Source organism: Rhamphochromis longiceps, linkage group LG9 (assembly GCF_057381845.1).
Source record: "Rhamphochromis longiceps isolate RC_006_pf linkage group LG9, R_longiceps_female_GT1.1, whole genome shotgun sequence".
Taxonomy (NCBI): Eukaryota; Metazoa; Chordata; class Actinopteri; order Cichliformes; family Cichlidae; genus Rhamphochromis; species Rhamphochromis longiceps.
The window spans coordinates 493,260-512,413 of NC_140565.1; the positions used below are offsets into that span (position 1 = coordinate 493,260).

The 19,154-nt window shown below is 41.1% G+C and overlaps 1 protein-coding gene across 1 annotated transcript in view; it reads right to left on the reverse strand.

Moving 5' to 3' along the window:
• Positions 1-3,549: 3,549 nt before the first annotated feature.
• itprid1 (ITPR interacting domain containing 1) overlaps positions 3,550-19,154 on the reverse strand; it is a 35,985-nt gene continuing 20,380 nt past the window's right edge. The window contains exons 11-17 of the mRNA XM_085417722.1: positions 16,674-16,786; positions 14,360-16,492; positions 5,806-5,933; positions 4,953-5,064; positions 4,546-4,860; positions 4,085-4,135; positions 3,550-3,854 (exon numbers count right to left, since the gene is read on the reverse strand). Coding sequence (XP_085273848.1) covers positions 4,088-4,135; positions 4,546-4,860; positions 4,953-5,064; positions 5,806-5,933; positions 14,360-16,492; positions 16,674-16,786 — 2,849 coding nt within the window. The 3' untranslated portion in view covers positions 3,550-3,854; positions 4,085-4,087. The remainder of the gene's footprint in view (positions 3,855-4,084; positions 4,136-4,545; positions 4,861-4,952; positions 5,065-5,805; positions 5,934-14,359; positions 16,493-16,673; positions 16,787-19,154) is intronic.

Genomic DNA, 19,154 nt, shown 5'->3' on the forward strand with positions numbered 1-19,154 from the left:
TTATTTATCGCCCACTTTGCGCCAGAAAGAGGAAACCAGCGCATGTCGCTCTAAACAACAGCAGCACGTTTAAGCTTGATCAGCTGTTGTTAGAATTTATTTAATATTAGTTTCTAGTATCAGCTGATGTTTGCTGGAGCCACAGCTGTAAAGCTGCTGGTCATGATGTCGGTTTGGATATGTGGTGAGAGGGAAACATGAAGATGAAACCAGGAGATGTCCTTACTGAATCATCAGAGCTGAACAGGTGATGGAGAAACAGGTTTACCTTTCAGGTGACATGAATGAGTTGAAGTTATGAGCTGGGGCCCGTTCTTCGTACCTCGCTAAGTAAGTTAGCTGGATTAGATTGTTGACGATTTCGCGTGATCTTGGATCGTTCGGTTCCCCGAAGCTCATCCGGGACTTGCTGTCATAGCAACAGAGCCGTAAGCGTAAACCTGCTCGGGAGCAGGTTTACTTTATGTAAACAGGATTAGATCGCGGCCACGCAGGTATGTCCGCTTCATTTATATGAAAGCAACAGCGATATTCCACCACTGTTTCACCATAAATAAATAACATTAATGTAACCAAAGATAATGCAGCACTTGATCCTTTTATTGATGTCACACAGATACATACAGGTCATTTCCTAAAAAAGGGAAATGTACTATTAACATTCTATTACATGTATGTGATTATTACAGATGTAATTCATATTTCAGAGTAGTAATTGTAAATTACTTCGTGTAATCAAGATGAGAGACCACGGCTATAAAAGCGAAGGTGGATTTGGGAAGTCTGTCGCAGCCATGTCCTGTCCGTATACGCGAGCCACCCATTGCGGAAGGTGCAAGATTGATAAGGAGAGTTTTCAGAATTCAGCGTATATTGCGGGACAGACAGGATCCTTTAGCTCAGCGCGACAGTGTGCTCATAGAGAGATATCGATTTTCCCGTGAGGGTATTATTTACGTAACCAACTTGTTGACGAGGGGGTGCAGGACCACCACCTGTCTTTTTTTGCTCTGCCCTTTTCTTGGTTGCTGTTATGAACAAACAAACAGATTATTTCAGGGTCTCTTTCCAAGAGACGAAAAGCAATATAAGTGATAAATATTACCATTCTGTAGAATATTCTTATATTTCACTTTTACTTGTTCCCATGTTCTAGTGGGTCCTGTTGTGGCTCTAATGTGAAAGAGGATATAATGTAATATAATATAATATAATGTAATATAATATTGGATAATATAGTGTAATATAATACATCTACCCTACCGCCTACTGGTGTTGGCCAGAGGGGCCGATGGCGCGATATGGCAGCCTGGCTTCTGTCAGTCTGCCCCAGGGCAGCTGTGGCTACAACTGTAGCTGCCTCCACCAGTGTGTGAATGTGAGAGTGACTGAATAGTGGCATTGTAAAGCGCTTTGGGTGCCTTGAAAAGCGCTATATCAATCCACTCCATTATGATTGTTATTATTAGATTACTTACGAGTTTAATTTGTCAGCAACTTTCTGCCAGCCCTCTCTCCTTGCTTTTGCAGCCTTTGCAGTGTTCCCTTGCGTTTTAATTAAACTCTGAAACTCCTGAAATCTCTCAATCAAGAGTTCTTGCTCTGCTGCCGAAAAATACCGAGCGCGCTCCTTCAACATTTTCGCCGACCAATCAGAGGGTTGCCGATCAATGTTTCTACTACGACACCCAGTGATCTCACATTACTTCATCCAGCTGTACTAATCGTCAACAGCAGGTGTGTTCGGAGAACCGGATTAGCGAGCTCACGGTTAGCGTGATGATTTGGTCTTGGATGTGTCATTTGATCTTGGATGTAGTAAGCGACGTACGAAGAACGGGCCCCTGTTTCTGAGAGACTAATAACACCAGGATCCTTTTCTAGCTGACAGCTGGTAACTGTGCAGGGGCGGGTCTAGCAAAGTGTTGCCAGGGGGCCAGGTAGGGCATTAACAGGGAGAGGGGGGCACAAGGAAATACTTTTCTTTCTTATTATCATTTAAAATGTCTCACTTTTATTAAATAATTATCTGAATCTTACAACCAAAGTTTTTATCAGATGTAAAATGTATAGAAATCATACATATACCAACAAGACTGTACATCACTGTCACAACAGCGTTTGTTTTCATTCAAAGGCTTTATGGCTTTAATACCTGGTGGGTCGGTCTCTAGTCAAAATGCCCAGGCTGATTTTTTTGTCCCAGTCCAGCCCTGGGCACGACACGCAGTGAGTTAATCTGAGCAGGTGCATTAAAAAATAAATGGCCGGGCCAGCGGTGCACATCGCAAATTAGCTCGCATAGACACATTAGTTGTGCTGCTTCTTAATGACGGTATCTTAGCTAACAACCCCAACTACCAGATTCAACTTGTAATTGGCTAAAACTAACTTCGCCAACTGGTGAGAGGGACGTTGCTAGCTGGCAGTTTTTTCAAGCGATGTTGAAATTTCCACATTCCAACACTTCAAATGCTTCAGGAGCTCTCCGCTCAGCGCTGCAACTGTTAATATATTAAATTTATTGCTAATGCAATCATATGGCACATTGACTTCTGAGGAAATTTTAGATGGGACTCGTCATCAAAAAGGTTGCCGACCCCTGCTTTAAAATGTCACTGTATGTGTATGTGTATGTGTGTTTGTGTTTTATGTGTATAGACTTTAAAAAATATATTACTGATGATATAACATTGTCCAGACATGCTCTGTAAGGACATGATGAGGAAGCAGTGACAGAAGAAGCTGTGTGAGGCAGCGGATCCCTCAGCAGCTGGATTACAAAGAGCACAGGTAACAATAACATCTGTACCAGGTGTTGCGTTCCAGAGGTATTCAAGTATAAAAACAATAATAAACACAATGTGTTGGTTCTATAACCTCTTTCAAGAGTTGCTAAGTGTGAATAATTAAATAATGGATTAATACAATAGCAGATTGTGCCTTGTTCTCCGATGGACAGCAGGTGGAGAGTGATAGATGGAGGAAGAGAGGCAAAGAGTGAGTTACAGGCAGAGCTTGGTTTATTTCTCACTGTTTTGTTGTCTTATGGTTCCAAGCGCTGTCACCAATCTTTGCATTTTATTATTATCTCATAACACTTAATCACACTTTAATCAGCTACCATCTCTCCTGTGGACTCTTTAATGTCTACAGGCTCAGATCAACACAGCCCTGCCCTCCTGCACTATCAGCAGCAGGACCAGCAACTCTTCAACAGCAACATTGTACCCATCAGGTAAAACATGGGCTACATTTGCTTTGCATTGTCCCCACCTGGTGACAATGATATAGTATGATGTGATTCCATATTTGATTCTTGGGTTGTTGTTATTTAGCCTGGTTCTATGTGCCCCTTTAACTTTCAAACGTCTCTGCACAGCCCTGCTCTCGATCCTTTAGTAAAACCAAAACCTTTAGAAGTCTTTATTCAGGATTTTACTCCAGTAACTGGTACATCCTGCTCCAGTCTGAAGTCGCACAAAAAAAGACTCACAGAGATTATGAATGCACAAATCACACAAATGTGTTTTACTTTTCCAAGGTATATTGTTTTAATATAATTAAGGTGTAAAACTTGCCAAACATACTATATTTAATGAATTAAGTCACAATTATATTGCTATGCTTTATCTTAAAAAACAAACATCATTCTTGTAAAACTTGATATGCTATGCCTTTTCACTTTCTTTTGGTTGTCTTGTTAGCAGATCCATTATACTGACACAAACAGTAAAAGCGAAAATGACAGAAATACTAAGTAAACACTAAAACTGCACATCTCATACAATAAGGCTTTGAAAGAATGGAATATTGACAAAACATAGGTGTGCATCACACAATGTTCCTGACACCTGTAAAAAAAGGAAGGCATAAAAGTTATTAGAAACGAACAGCTGGATTTGAAGATAACCCAAGGAAACGTCAGCTCACACAGGTTGTCTCACAAACTTTCGAGACAACCTGTGGCTACATCCAGGGTGACGATGCTTTAGTGGGCCACTAGTTTGCAGAAAGCACATTAACTAGGCAAAACAAAAAAAAGTGTTTTCACAAGTTTGTAAGCTCTGCAACTGAATCTTACCTCTTATTCTGATGGGTCTGTGTTCACAGAATGATGCAAAGTCTCCTTCAGCTGAAACACAGGATACACAATCCACAGTAAAAAGCAAGATCACATTCACGTAAATATTGTAAATCATTCTGTCAGTTATCTAGGTTTCAAGAAAATGTCACTAGTTCTAATGTCAAACTCCCGTGTACCATCTTAAATTAAAAAATGCCTCATAAGCTGAGGAGTTCATGTAAAATGTGGATTTTCTGAAAAGTTACATTAATTTAATACTCATATTTTAATTTTTCATAGTATAATTAGTCACGTGGACAGTTTAGAAACGTCTTCTATTTCACAATCAGGTTCAATTTAAGAGCTCGTAGTGCAGGCAGCCGAAGATATAGAACCCATGACTTTTGTCACAGTTCGGCTGTGTGGCAGGCAGGATTTATCGACACATGAGAAGATAAAAATGGGATTTTTTTTCTTACTCTCTGCAAGAAGCCTACTATGTCTAGCTTGTCTGCTTTGGTGGGAGAGCCGCCCTGACCATCACAGATGCTCTCAGACCCAGGAAGTGACTGTCTGTTGGAATCCAGTCCAGGTTTCAGAGTCTTCCAGCCTTTCCAATCAGAAATGTGGCTACTCTGTATGTCAGCTGCCGTGAGCAAGGGTAGCAAAGAGCACTGAGTGGCTACTGTCCTGTTGGGCATTGGTTTAGATGATGGTGTGGGGACTGTTCCAGGTAGAAAGACTTTAAGTTGAGAGCAGAGGAGAGACTGTTCATCCAGCAATCTGTGCATCTTCTACTCCAAAACACAGAATCAGAAAACATAAAGTTAAAAAAAACAAAAATATATCGGCCTGGCGATCTGTCTCAGGAGATGAATTTTGTTACCATTTTCAAGCTTTCATCATACTCATAGGCCAGTTCTTTTAACTGCCTCTCCAGCTCACCAGCCTCTCGTTTTACTGCACGCCTCAGCTCTTCGATGTCCCGAATCTTCTCTCTAAACACGCACAACACACACACATTTATTGTTGGGTGCATGAAACTGTATGGTAATTATCACCATGCCAATGCTCGAAGCTGGTTATCATGTGGACCAAAAACAATTAAGTGTTTTCCAAGTGTACACTCATAGTTACACTGCAATGGATGCATCTGGGGCAATTCAGGGTTCAGTATATTGGCCAAGGATCCAGAAAATGCTCCAATAAATAAATATTGGTGATCATTTAAAACTGCTAAATTACTACCTATGCTAATGAATTCCCAGGGTCTATAACTTGAAAAAATAGTATGAAGATAAAATATATGACATATTCCATAAGCAAAAAGAACAATCTGATTCTGAGGTGGGCAGACAGTCAGAACGTTATTAGCACCTCACTCACTGATTCTATGATAAAGCTGCACATCTACTGCATTCTCGTAAAACAGAGAAATTCCAAGAGAGTGACACAACAGCAGAACCATAACTACCATGTGTGGGAAAAGCTTTTAGGACCTCACTTTTTTGCAAGATCTGGGACCCAGACTAATGTTTTTGTCAGATTTGACTTGTGATTCTATACGTGCAGTTTTTATATTAAATTAAGGTTAAAAATGAATACTTTAAAGAACAAAATATATTTAATTCCTAGACGCGGTTCAAGTGGACTGCTAACTGATAAAACCTGTTTCTGAAAGGACTTTGGTTGTGCCTGTAGCCAGAACACACTAGAAATGTATAAACTATTGTTTGTACCTGTCCTGGTCAGAGAGACAACTGAACACAGCAGCCTGGTCTTCAGAGAGTTGCTCCTCCATGTTACTTAGCACAGACCAAAACTGCTGCAGACACAGCAACATCTCCTCCAGCTCATCCAGAGAGTACTATAGAGAACAAAGACACAGTTATCATTAAAAAAAGAAAACACCTATCTGTCGAAGACATTTCTCCGATAAGCTTCTTCAGTTCTAACAACAGACGGTGGAAAGTCCCAGGTGTTTAGGCCCTAGTGAGACTTGTCACTAAAGAGGGTTTTCGACCTACTATTGATCATAGTCTCATCACATGAGCCATGGAAACTGTATTCCCTGGATACTATGGAAAAAAATGGTTCACCAGTGGTTTGAAGAGCACAAAAACAGGTTTTAGGTGTTGACTTGGCCTCCAAATGATCCAGTCTCAGTCCAATCAAGCAAATGTGGGCCTCCATGGATAAGACTTCTTTGGCAGTAGTTGGGACCAAGAAGTCTGATCCAGCAAAGAGGCCCCACCTTGTAAGCTGCAGAATTTGAAGAATTTCTTGCTAACATCTCGCTGCCAGATACCACAACACTCCTTCACACAGCTTAAGGTTGGTTTGTTTTATAATACACATTATACTTTTGATGGATATGTTATCAAATATGTTACTAAATATTAATTATAGTCTGTTAGTAATAATCCAGTTGCACAAGTGACACAACAGAGAGCATTATTTCTTAACAAGATAGAAGTATATATTGATGTTTTCATGGCTCAAGTGTCTCTTTAATTCAGTTCAATTCAATTTTATTTATATAGCGCCAAATCACAACATAAGTCGCCTCAAGGCGCTTCATAGATACAGAGAAAAAACCCAACAATCATATGACCCCCTATGAGCAAGCACTTTGGCAACAGTGGGAAGGAAAAACTCCCTTTTAACAGGAAGAAACCTCCGGCAGAACCAGGCTCAGGGAGGGGCGGCCATCTGCTGCGACCGGTTGGGGTGAGAGAAGGAAGACAGGATAAAAGACATGCTGTGGAAGATAGACAGAGGTTAATAACAGATATGATTCAATGCAGAGAGGTCTGTTAACACATAGTGAGTGAGAAAGGTGACTGGAAAGGAAAAACTCAATGCATCATGGGAATCCCCCGGCAGCCTATGTCTATTGCAGCATAACTAAGGGAGGATTCAGGGTCACCTGGTCCAGCCCTAACTATATGCTTTAGCAAAAAGGAAAGTTTGAAGCCTAATCTTAAAAGTAGAGATAGTGTCTGTCTCCCGAATCCAAACTGGAAGCTGGTTCCACAGAAGAGGGGCCTGAAAACTGAAGGCTCTGCCTCCCATTCTACTTTTAAATACTCTAGGAACAACAAGTAGGCCTGCAGAGCGAGAGCGAAGTGCTCTAATAGGGTGATATGGTACTACAAGGTCATTAAGATAAGATGGGGCCTGATTATTTAAGACCTTGTATGTGAGCAGCAGGATTTTGAATTCAATTCTGGATTTAACAGGAAGCCAATGAAGGGAAGCCAAAACAGGAGAAATCTGCTCTCTCTTTCTAGTACCTGTCAGGACTCTTGCTGCAGCATTTTGGATTAGCTGAAGGCTTTTCAGTGAGTTTTTTGGACATCCTGATAATAATGAATTACAGTCGTCCAGCCTGGAAGTAATAAATGCATGAACTAGTTTTTCAGCGTCACTCGGAGACAGGATATTTCTAATTTTAGAGATGTTGCACAAATGGAAGAACGCAGTCTTACATATTTGTTTAATATGTGCATTGAAGGACATGTCCTGGTCAAAAATGACTCCAAGGTTCCTCACAGCGTTACTGGAGGCCAAGGTAATGCCATCCAGAGTAAGAATCTGCTTAGATACCATATTTCTAAGCTTTTCAGGGCCGAGTACAATAACCTCAGTTTTATCTGAATTACGAAGCAGAAAGTTAGCGGCCATCCAGGTCTTTATGTCTTTACTGGTATTGGCCAGAGGGGCCGATGGCGCGATATGGCAGCCTCGCTTCTGTCAGTCTGCCCCAGGGCAGCTGTGGCTACAACTGTAGCTGCCTCCACCAGTGTATGAATGTGAGAGTGAATGAATAGTGGTATTGTAAAGCGCTTTGGGTGCCTTGAAAAGCGCTATATAAATCCAATCCATTATTATTGTTATTATTTAAGACATTCCTGCAGTTTAACTAATTGGTGTGTGTTATCTGGCTTCATGGACAGATAGAGCTGGGTGTCATCAGCATAGCAGTGAAAATGTATGCTATGTCTTCTAATGATGCTGCCTAAGGGAAGCATGTATAATGTAAACAGAATTGGTCCTAGCACTGAACCCTGTGGAACTCCATAATTAACCTCAGTGTGTGAAGAGGACTCTCCATTTACATGAACAAACTGGAGTCTATTAGATAGATATGATACAAACCACTGCAGTGCAGTACCTGTAATACCTAAAGCATGTTCTAATCGCTCTAATAGGATATTATGGTCAACAGTATCGAACGCTGCACTAAGGTCTAGCAGGACAAGCACAGAGATGAGTCCACTGTCAGAGGCCATAAGAAGATCATTTGTAACCTTCACTAAAGCTGTTTCTGTGCTGTGATGAGCTCTGAAACCTGACTGAAACTCTTCAAATAAACCATTCCTCTGCAGATGATCTGTTAGCTGTTTGACAACTACTCTTTCAAGGATGTTTGATATAAAGGAAGGTTGGAGATTGGCCTATAATTAGCTAAGACTGCTGGGTCTAGAGATGGCTTTTTGAGTAAAGGTTTAACTACAGCCAGCTTGAAGGCCTGTGGTACATAGCTGATCATTAGAGATAGGTTGATCATATTTAAGATCGAAGAATTAATTAATGGCAGGACTTCTTTGAGCAGTTTTGTAGGAATGGGGTCTAAAAGACACGTTGATGGTTTGGAGGAAGTAATTATTGAAGTTAGTTATACTTTAGTGTTGTATTTTTCATACTTTGGATTTCTCTGTCTTTGGCTACACTACGGTTGGTAGAAAAAGCTTTTCTTGTGTAATAGCTAGCTAATTACTCACTGATGTATACACAGTAGACCTTTCCAGGACTGGACTTCTAATCTGGCATACCGAGCAGTTGCCCAGTGGGCCGATGCAAACTTGTGGGCAGAGATTACAGATTAGATTCATGCAGATTAATAGCATGCTCTGTGGTCAAATGGTTCTGCATGTGGGGTCATTACTAAAAAACATATTACAAAGAACACTTTTGTTAAAAGTAAAGCAATATGTTACTCAATTACTCCAAGGAGAAAGTAATTTAATATACTACTCATTACATAACTTTTAATGTTACCCACTTAAATAGCTGAAACAAACTGTCTCAGGACCTCAAATTGGCTTAGTAAGCTCAGTGACCCCTGACCTACATACACAGGTGAATCCAATAATGACAAAGAGTATTTAAGGGGGTCAATTGTAATTTTCCCTCGTCTTTTAATTTTCTCTGAAGAGTAGCAACACAGGGGTCTCAAAACAACTCTGAAACGACCTGAAGACAAAGATTGTTCATCATCATGGTTTAGGGCCAGTGTTGGTCAAGTTACTTGAAAAAAGTAATCAGTAACTAATTACTGATTACTTCCCCAAAAAAGTAATCCCGTTACTTTACTGATTACTTATTTTCAAAAGTAATTAATTACTTAGTTACTTAGTTACTTTTTAAAAACACGATTTACAACCTGAAGAGGTGATAAAGCGATAGATCTTTCAGCCCAATTCTACTTTTTCTACATAATCCATCATACAAAATGTAGTTAAAAGGAAAAGTCTCTTTTTTTAACTTGTTTTATCAGTTTTAATCTTTTAACTTTATGCATCAAGCAAAAATTTAATTATATGCAACATTCTCTGACTTGAATAAATTAGTTTAACATTTAAACCTATTTTCTGCACATTCCAGCACATAAAATAAAATATTTTTTGTGTTTACACTCAGTCTTTCAAATAGATGCAAGTAAAACACAGCAGAAAATAAATAAAGTCAAAGACTCAGCGGTCCTGTTGCTCTATTTTCACCTGTAAAGCAGGAGTGGGGCAGGCGGAGGGTTACCCTGGTGCAGGTGTGCCGCGGTCAGTTGAAGAATCCGCGAGTTTCTCTGAGTTTCCCATTACGTCGTAGCTACTCGGTGCTTGTTTGGAAGTTTAGGGGTTTTTTTCGCTGTAAAAAGAAGTTTTCTTCCCACACACAACGGACACTAATGTTTTTGTCACTTTTTATGGAATCAAACTCAAAGTAAGGTCAGTACTTCCACACTTTAAACGCTGCACGCTCATACTCTCTCCTGCACTCGATATGTGATCCATTGTTGATCTGCACACAGCTGTTGTCACTAACGGCGCACTTGCTTACGTCACTGTCGTGAGACATTCTCGCAAAAAATCACGGTTTTAGTAACGCAGTAACGCAGCGTTACTACGGGAAAGTAACGGTAATCTAATTACAGTTTTTGCAATACTAATCCCTTACTTTACTCGTTACTTGAAAAAAGTAATCAGGTTACAGTAACGCGTTACAAGTAACGCGTTACTGCCCATCTCTGTTTAGGGCAGCGGTTCCCAGACTTTTTTTGCTGGGCCCCCCTTTGTTTTACAAGAAAAATGTTCGCGCCCCCCTGCGTGCACGCACGCACTAACACATCCTCCAACCACACACGCCCATATTTTGCTCCATTGTGGTTTATTTCACACCTCAAACATTTAGTAAATAATTAAGCAAATACAAGTAATCTGCAATAAATTACAGGTAGTAAGAAAATAAACTACTAACTCTTTTACGCTACGTCCGCACCTACATGGGTATTTTTGAACACGCAGCTGTTTCGTCCACGTAAACGGCGTTTCGAATCACCGAAAACTGAGATTTTTTTTAAACTCCTTTTTTTTCGTTTATGTGTGGACGAGGAATACAGAGTTCGTCACGCAACGTCAAAGGTATGTGTCTTTTTTCACGTCACGCTGTGGCCACGTTATTGTTTACATGAGATGAATTGCAGGATGGCAGATAGAGACAAAATACTGTTAATCTGACTGTCTGCAGGTTTTACACGCAGTTACTGTCCCTCCATTTACAAAGGCAGAGGCGTCACGGTGTCATTATTTTACTGTAGCTGTTTTTTTTTCCTGTGTAATAATATTCAACATTGCATCAATACATTATTCAAAAAATGCCTCTCTGTGCAAAATGGGTTCAAAAACATAAACAACTGTGGGATCCTGTTTGTCCGTGATTTGAAGAGCCCAGCGCTGCTCCCGACGAAGGGAAAACCAACCCTGCAGGGAGACCTACCTCGGCACTTGTGCAGGTGAAGCCAAAGGGCAGATTTGCTTCACCATATTTTCTAGTCTTTGGCTTAGAATGAAGTCGGTTTGGAAACATATTCAGCGATGCTTCATCTCCTGCTTTGCATTTCTGTGGGCGCCCCGTGCTAGCAGTGTACAAGCGTTTTGTTACCCCCCCCCCAGCCTTTTCATACCGCGCCCCCCCTAGGGGGCGGGCCCCACACTTTGGGAAGGTCTGGTTTAGGGGAAGGATACAGAAAGCTGTCTCAGAGGTTTAAGCCGTCTGTTTCCACAGTTAGGAACATATTGAGACAATGGAAGACCACAGGCTCAGTTCAAGTTAAGGCTCAAAGTGGCAGACCATGAAAAATCTCGGATAGACAGAAGCGACGAATGGTGAGAGCAGTCAGAATCAACCCACAGACCAGCACCAAAGACCTACAACATCATCTTGCAGCAGATGGAGTCACTGTGCAGCGTTCAACCATTCGGCGCACTTTACACAAGGAGATGCTGTATGTGAGAGTGATGCAGAGGAAGCCTTTTCTCCGCCCACAGCACAAACAGAGACACTTGAGGTTTGCTAAAGCACATTTGGACAAGCCAGCTTCATTCTGGAGTAAGGTGCTGTGGACTGATGAAACTAACATTGAGTTATTTGGGCATAACAAGGGGCGTTATGCATGGAGGAAAAAGAACACAGCAGTCCAAGAAAAACACCTGCTGCCTCCAGTAAAATATGGTGGTGGTTCCATCATGCTGTGGGGCTGTGTGGCCAGTGCAGGGACTGGGAATCCCTTCATAGTTGAGGGACACATGGATTCCACTCAGTATCAGCAGATTCTGGAGAATCAGTGACAAAGCTGAAGCTGCGCCGGGGCTGGATCTTTCAACAAGACTACGACCCGAGACACTGCTCAAAATCCACTAAGGCATTCATGTAGAGGAACAAGTACAACGTTCATCTCAGTCCCCAGACCTGAATATTATTGAAAATCTGTGGTGTGAGTTAAAGAGAGCTGTTGATGCTCGGAAGCCATCAAACCTGAATGAACTAGAGATGTTGTGTAAAGAGGAATGGTCCAAAATACCTTCAACCACAATCCAGACTCCCATTGGAACCTACAGGAAGTGTTTAGAGGCTGGAATTTCTGCAAAAGGCGGATCTACTAAATATTGATTTCATTTCTTTTTTTGTGGAGCCCAAATTTATGCACCTGCCTGATTTTGTTAAAACAATTATTGCGCACTTTCTGTAAATCCAATAAACTTCATTTCACTTCTCAAATATCACTGTGTGTGTCTCCTATATGATATATTTAACTGACATTTTTTATTGTAACAACCAACGATTTATATAAGAAAATAATGACTATTAACAAGGTTGCCCAAACTTTTGCATCCCACTGTATAATCTTTATCTCAATATTTGGATCTATAATTTTATAATTTTGCTCTCCAATGCGTCCATCAGAGTGTGAATGTGTGAATGTTTTTAGATTGCACTTGAGTATAGAAGTGTTTGTATGAGTAGGTGTGAATAGGTGAATGAGGCATGTTGTATACAGTGTTTTGAGTCCTCAGAGAGAGTAGAAAAGCGCTATATAAGAATCAGTCCATTTATATAAGAATCAGTCCATTTACATGAGTCCAACACCACAAAGCAAAAGTGAAAACCAGCAAAACGATATTTCAAACCAATTATCACAGTGATTTTTCTTTAGAAACATAAGCAGGTAGAAACAGAAGCTGCAGCAGGACCTCTCATGAGTTTGGTCAGCTTTCACACAGCTTTCAGCTTCCATCACTCTGGACTTTTGGCTAGCTTAGTGTTTGCATGCCGTCTTGCTATCTTAGCATTAGCATGCTGTCTGTGCAGATGCTTGCAAAAAGCCAAAGTGATGTTAGCAGCATAATGCAGCTGTTTCTGTCCTGGAGGCAGCTTCCGCTTTACCATCGCTCACATCCTTTTTTGCAATAAAAATAAAAGTTGTCCATATACACTAGCATTTTCCTCCTCTGACAAATGAAGTCAAATCACCTAGTTGTAGTGTAACCAATAAGCAAGATTGATAGGCAAACAGCCTAACAATTCCAAGGAACTGTGCTTCTGGAACCGGTTCTTGATTTCCATCCCTAATAAACAGCGCTGGACTGGTTATCCGGCATACCGGGGATTTTCCCAGTGGGCCGACGTACTTTTAGGCCAATGAGTTGAATGCATTGGGACAATGAAAGATGTGCAACATCGGGCGCTGACAGTAGCCCATTTGTTCATTTTCATTAATGACACTTTTTTGCCCAATCAAATCTCATAACGCAACCGGGCGCTCCCCTATCTTCGCTGTGTGTTCACGCACCTTGTAGAACAGATTATTGTGTGGAAGATTATTGTTAGATTATTGTGTGGAAGAATGGCCGAAAAGGTGGAGCTCAAAAGCTAAAACAGAAAAAAAAAAGAAGAAACTAACAATAAATGTAGCAAAGTGTTTCAAATTAATGACATTAGCTTTTGGTGATGTTGCACTGTCAACAGTAGTACCAACAACAACTAGTAACCAGCCCTCACGGTCACAGGAGGCTGCTGTTTTTAGCACCAGATGTGGAGAAGTGTAGGAGGAGTGAAGCAGGGTTTTTTTGTGTGTGATTTGATTTCTTGAGCAAACATGATGGGCTGCCTGAAACAAAATTACCAGTCCCATTCTAGCCTTGCAAATAAATAAATAGGTTTCAGTTAGATTGCAGGGTTGCCGCACACCAGCCCCACAAGCACTGACAGCAGCCCATTCTTGCCCAATCAAATCTCTTAATGCAACCATCCCTGCCCCTACCTACCCTGTGTGCCTTATTGAAAAGTTTCATGTGGAAGAACTGGTTGATACAGGCAAACTCACAGTCATAAGAACCTTCTGTTGGTAGTACCAGCTGTGGGGAAGTGCAGGATGAGGGACAGCAGTCCCAATAACTTTAGTCCTCGGGCCCTAAAAGTTCAGAATGGAACTCAAATTCTAAACTACTTTCATCAGACACTGCCTATCGGCCTTGTTCTGAACCTGAAAAACTGTAAGACTATAGACGTAAAATAAAACCAAACCTTACTCACTGTGGTGCTTGAATACATGTAGTCCAGCAACTGAAGTTATACGTAAAAGGGTGTGAATTTTATATGAGGGTATCAACATAAATCTATTTGGCTAAATACACAAAATTAAGTAAGGATACTGGACAGTGTGGTATTACTCACAGGACTGTTTCCGAAAGTGGGTTCCTTGTTGTTACTCTTGTGAATACAGCAGGTATGGTCACAGGAGCAGCAGCATGCCATGGTGTCTTGCTGATTGCCCTCCCAAAGTTGCTTCTGAGTTTCATTTCCATTTCTGTTCATGTCTTCTTCCTGCTCATCCGGCCACAATCCTGTATCTACAGATACTGACTCTGGCTTACAATTTATAGCCATCTCAGGGATAGTCTCCTGTGATTTCCAATTATTAGACAGGTGAAAGAAAGAAGGAGATGAAGAGAAGAGCTCTTGATGTGTTGGTCTTTGTGTCATTCCTGGGCAACTCATGGACAAATTTGTTTTGTTTGGAACAGCATGAAGAGCCCCATATGATAAATTCTTGGTCAGAGTATTGCGCTGAATTTGCAGGTCTGTCCATGACTGGACAGCACGAAAGGGGCTGGAGGTGTCCAAAGGTAGAATGATAGGGAGACGAGTGCTTTTTGACTCAGGAGTGTATGGAACATCCTTTCTGTGGACAATATGAGAAGACAGATATGACGGCATTTGAACTGAAACAGAACGATTTGATGGTCTGACATTCGGGATTGCAGACTGGGATGTGGATGTCAGTGAGGAAGGTACATCCAAGGAGCCATTTGCAGCTCTTGAGGTCTGGCCTCTGTCTGTGTTCGCTGAGTATGACATCGGTAAAGGGATGGCATTGCCTGTGGAAGAAAATGAATCTACAGGAAGATTTCCAGGAGTTCCATCTGAGATTTCAAAGCTTCCTGACGCTTCAGGGGTTGGATTGGACAACTGGATGGGTTCTGCCCAATAGACTCGCCCTTCAGTATCAAGCTGCTGAAAAAAGTCATCTAAATCTATATTCTCATTGTCAGAGTCATCTACTGAGGTTTCAAAAACCAGATCTAAGTTCTCAATTGCAATGAGATTATTGGGTTTTACTTCATCTCCACTGTGTGCCTGTGCAACTTGATTGTGTAAGCGTATGTAACTCCCGGGTGATTCACTTTCTTTACCAGCAACGTGTTTTTGATAGAGTTTTCTAATATCGTTGTGTTTTGTCTTTGCTGACATGTCATCATGCACAGTAGAGGAGTTGACCAGTGTATCCATTTCTGACTGGCTTTCTACTTCAGAAGGTGAAGGTGCAGAACCTTCTGACAGATTAGCGGGAGTTTCTGTGTCTGAGATGTAAACGACAGCTTCTTGAGAAAGTTGGGGACCGTGTCCCTCACTTTTTTCCTGTTGTTTTTCATTCCTCTGAAATTTTTCCAACAGTATATCATTCATCTTGGCATTTGTACCATTTTGGATCTGACAGGATAGAGCAAGATCATTGTTATCATTGTGAGAATGCTGTCTGTTCTCTGGGGGTAAGACTGCACTATGCTGTCCAGAGACAACTTGCTCTGACTGGTCTGAAATTTCTCCTGAAGCTGGGTCTATGAGGTCATTTTGATGATGTGATTGTGATGACACATCAGGCTGACAAACTGGGATGTAAAGTTTATAAGAAAGGGAGGAAGGTGTGGGAAAACCTTCCTCTAATTTTGAGAAGTCCAAAACAGGTGGTGCTGATGGATTAGCTTTGTCCAAATGAAAAGAGAGCAAAGGGAGACTTTCATCCTCTTCCTTTTGTGTATCAGCAGTTGGCTTTGAAAAACTTATTCCATCAGAATCTAGAAAAAAAGATTTGTTTTTGTTGCTTTCGGGAGTTTGTGAGATTAACTTGAGTAATTTGGGAGAGACCAAAGTGGGTGGAGAACAGATCTCTCTGTTAGCAGAGTGAGGTAAAGGAGGAGAAGTGGGATGCTGAGACGATATAGGACCAGAAGAAAAACTTTTTATTGAAGCGGGTGGAGACTGATCCGGATTTGGTACTGTTTCAGTGTTTGCAATTTGCAGGTCACAACTTGAGAGAGGCAGTGAGGCAGAAGCTATGGAAGAGCTCGAGTCTATAGTAGAATCTGGTGAAGGGCAGGGTGAGGAAGGGAGATATTTATTAAAACCACAAGAGGTCATTGTTGAGGCAGGGATGGGAGATTTGTCAGTATGAGGAGAAAAAGCAGAAGACTCTGGTTTCTCACTGTCCTGATTGTCACCACTCATTTCTGAAAACCCTGAGCGAGCCTGAAATCAAACAGGAAATACAGTCAAACATCTGAACATTCAAATGCTCTAAATATCCTAAATAGCAACTTAGTATACTCTACGATCTAGTGTCAGTGTTATGAATTAGGGTAGTGCGCTGCATTTCAATAAACTTGACAGACTGTGAGAAAAGTGAGACTGCATTGGCAAGAGAAGAGACCTTGATGATTTCAGATCCTGGTGATGCCAAATGAGGGACCAGTGGTATAAAGGGTTCTTCTAGAAAGCCACTGCTGTCTGACTGGCAGCTGTTGGTCCGCATTACACCTCTCACTGCTCAAACAAATGAAGGAGGAATGAGAAGACAAAGAGAAAGAGGACATGGAATTATATCCACAACTTATCAAAATCTCTGGTATTTGTCTCAACGCTGGAATTTAAAAAGTTTTGAAAACATGTTGTGGGAAATCTGTTTTTTATTCCAAACTTTCTAGAGGTCTATTGTTCCCAGGCCAGCTAATAAAAACAATCTCTCCAGCATGTCCAGTGCCTGCCCCAGGATCAGACACCCTTCAGAGAAAGACATTTGCATACATAGTCTCATTCTTTCCATCAGCTCCCACAGCTCAGGGTCATAGGATGAACCGAGATCAGTCAACTCTTGCTAGTTGAATTGCTGCGATAATTGTATGGAGCTGAATATAATGGATTTAATTGTTTTTAACCCTTGTTCATTGTAGCTTTTTGTGTGTTTTTTGTGTGCACTGTTTTTTATAAGATTGTGACCTCACAAACTTTGAGTTTTTTGCAGGTTTCCTCCAGATTGGTCGAATCCATGTATATCCATGATATTTGGTACTTTGAACATATGTGCATGTCAAAACCCCCGGTCCCCAACAGCTTTTCCCTTGCAGCAAATGACAGCAGCAACATTATTCTCTTGCGCCTTGTGGAGAGACCCTTAGCTTTGCTTGGCCTTGTGTCTGTGAGCTGGTTTCTTGCTAGTAGTTCTTGTGCTTAACTTACTCATTGTGTATATACACAGATCACTGAAACGTAAGAGCTGAACTGCTTTTTTGCTCTGAACACTTGTTCTCCTGTTGTTCATCTAGGGAGTTAGGTTTAGCATATGCCTTCAGTTTGTTTAGTTTTTTGCTTGTTTTTTTGTCACATAGGAATAAGGTAGCACAGCTCCTTGAAAGATAGCCGCTTTTGATTGTTGTTTTGGCATTGGTTCATCCTGGAGTCAGTTACTGGTATTGCTTGTGACCAAGTATGTATTAATAAACAATGTCTTTGACAGAAAATTACTGGTTAGACTCCACCTGTTTTGTGACCACAGTAGGGACTCTCTTTGAAGTTTATACATTCCCAGTGATGTGCAAGATGTCCTACTTATCCTTGGTCTTTGCTTCCTTCCAGGAAGGCATTTTAGTGCGAATCGGGAGATTCTCAAAGTATTCCCTTCACTGCCCTACCTTATATAAATGCCCTTAAGCTAAACATAATGTTTATTATAGACAAACTGAAAGAATCACAAAGGTTCAACAATAAAGACGAGACTCTGTACTCTCAGGATTTAGATTAGGCAAGCTGTTCCTCCCAATCACATCCCTCCAGTAGTCCAATCACACCGAAGTCGCCCAGTTTGACAATGGATGCCCCAGACCACTTTGATCTTGTAGTAGAAAATGAAAAACAGGAACTTTTCTGTCATTTAATTGTTTATTGCTTAATTACTTTGTGTAGTATGAATGGCCATAGGGTGAATTTTTATCAGTAGGAAATGCTGTGAAACCTAGCAGATCAAACATGTTAAGAAATATTATTATTATTATTATTATTATTATTATTATTATTATTATTATTATTATTATTATTATTATTATTATTAATGCTCAATACTGAACTGAGACTTATTTTTATGCATTTACTACTAAGCTTAAATCCAAGCTCTCCCATCTATCCTGCTCTCAAACCCTTGCTGTTTTAGTCAGATGTAGTCCAGTTTATTGTCCAGTGAGCAGACCACACAGTGGGAATTTAGGGACTGCTGCATCTTTGTTTTTACAGAGATGCAGCATGCAGCATTTTACAGAAGCATGGCTCAGTGACAGAGCTCCAGACACCACCATTCAGCTACACGGGCTCATTTCATTTCGTGCAGACAGAAATGCAGCTCTGTGCGGTAAGACTCCTGGTGGTGGCTTGTGTGTCTACATAAACTTGGAATGGTGCAAGAACTCTGTGCTTGTTTCTTACTACTGCTCTTTGTTGGTAGAGTTTAGGACTGTTAGATGCAGACCTTTTTAACTTTCCTCAGGAATTCACTGCGGTGTTCATTACAGCAGTGTAAATGCCACCCAGCACTAACGCTAAGGGGGCGAGCTGCAGAACTCACACCCGATGGACTGTTTATTATCGCCAGAGATTTCAACCACTCAAATCTCAAGTCACTGCTTCTGAAATTGCATCAACACGTGGACTTTGCGGTGAGGGGAAAAAATGGGCTGGATCTTGTTTATACAAACATTTCAGCATGTAGAGAGCAAAGTCTCGCCCCCACCTCAGATACTCAGACCACTTGTTATGCTATTTACAGCATGCAGACCGCTCGTCAGACGCTGGAAACCAGTTCTGAACAGATGAAACTTGGCCTGCAGGAGCTCTCTCTGCTTTTCAGGACTGTTTTGAGCACAGT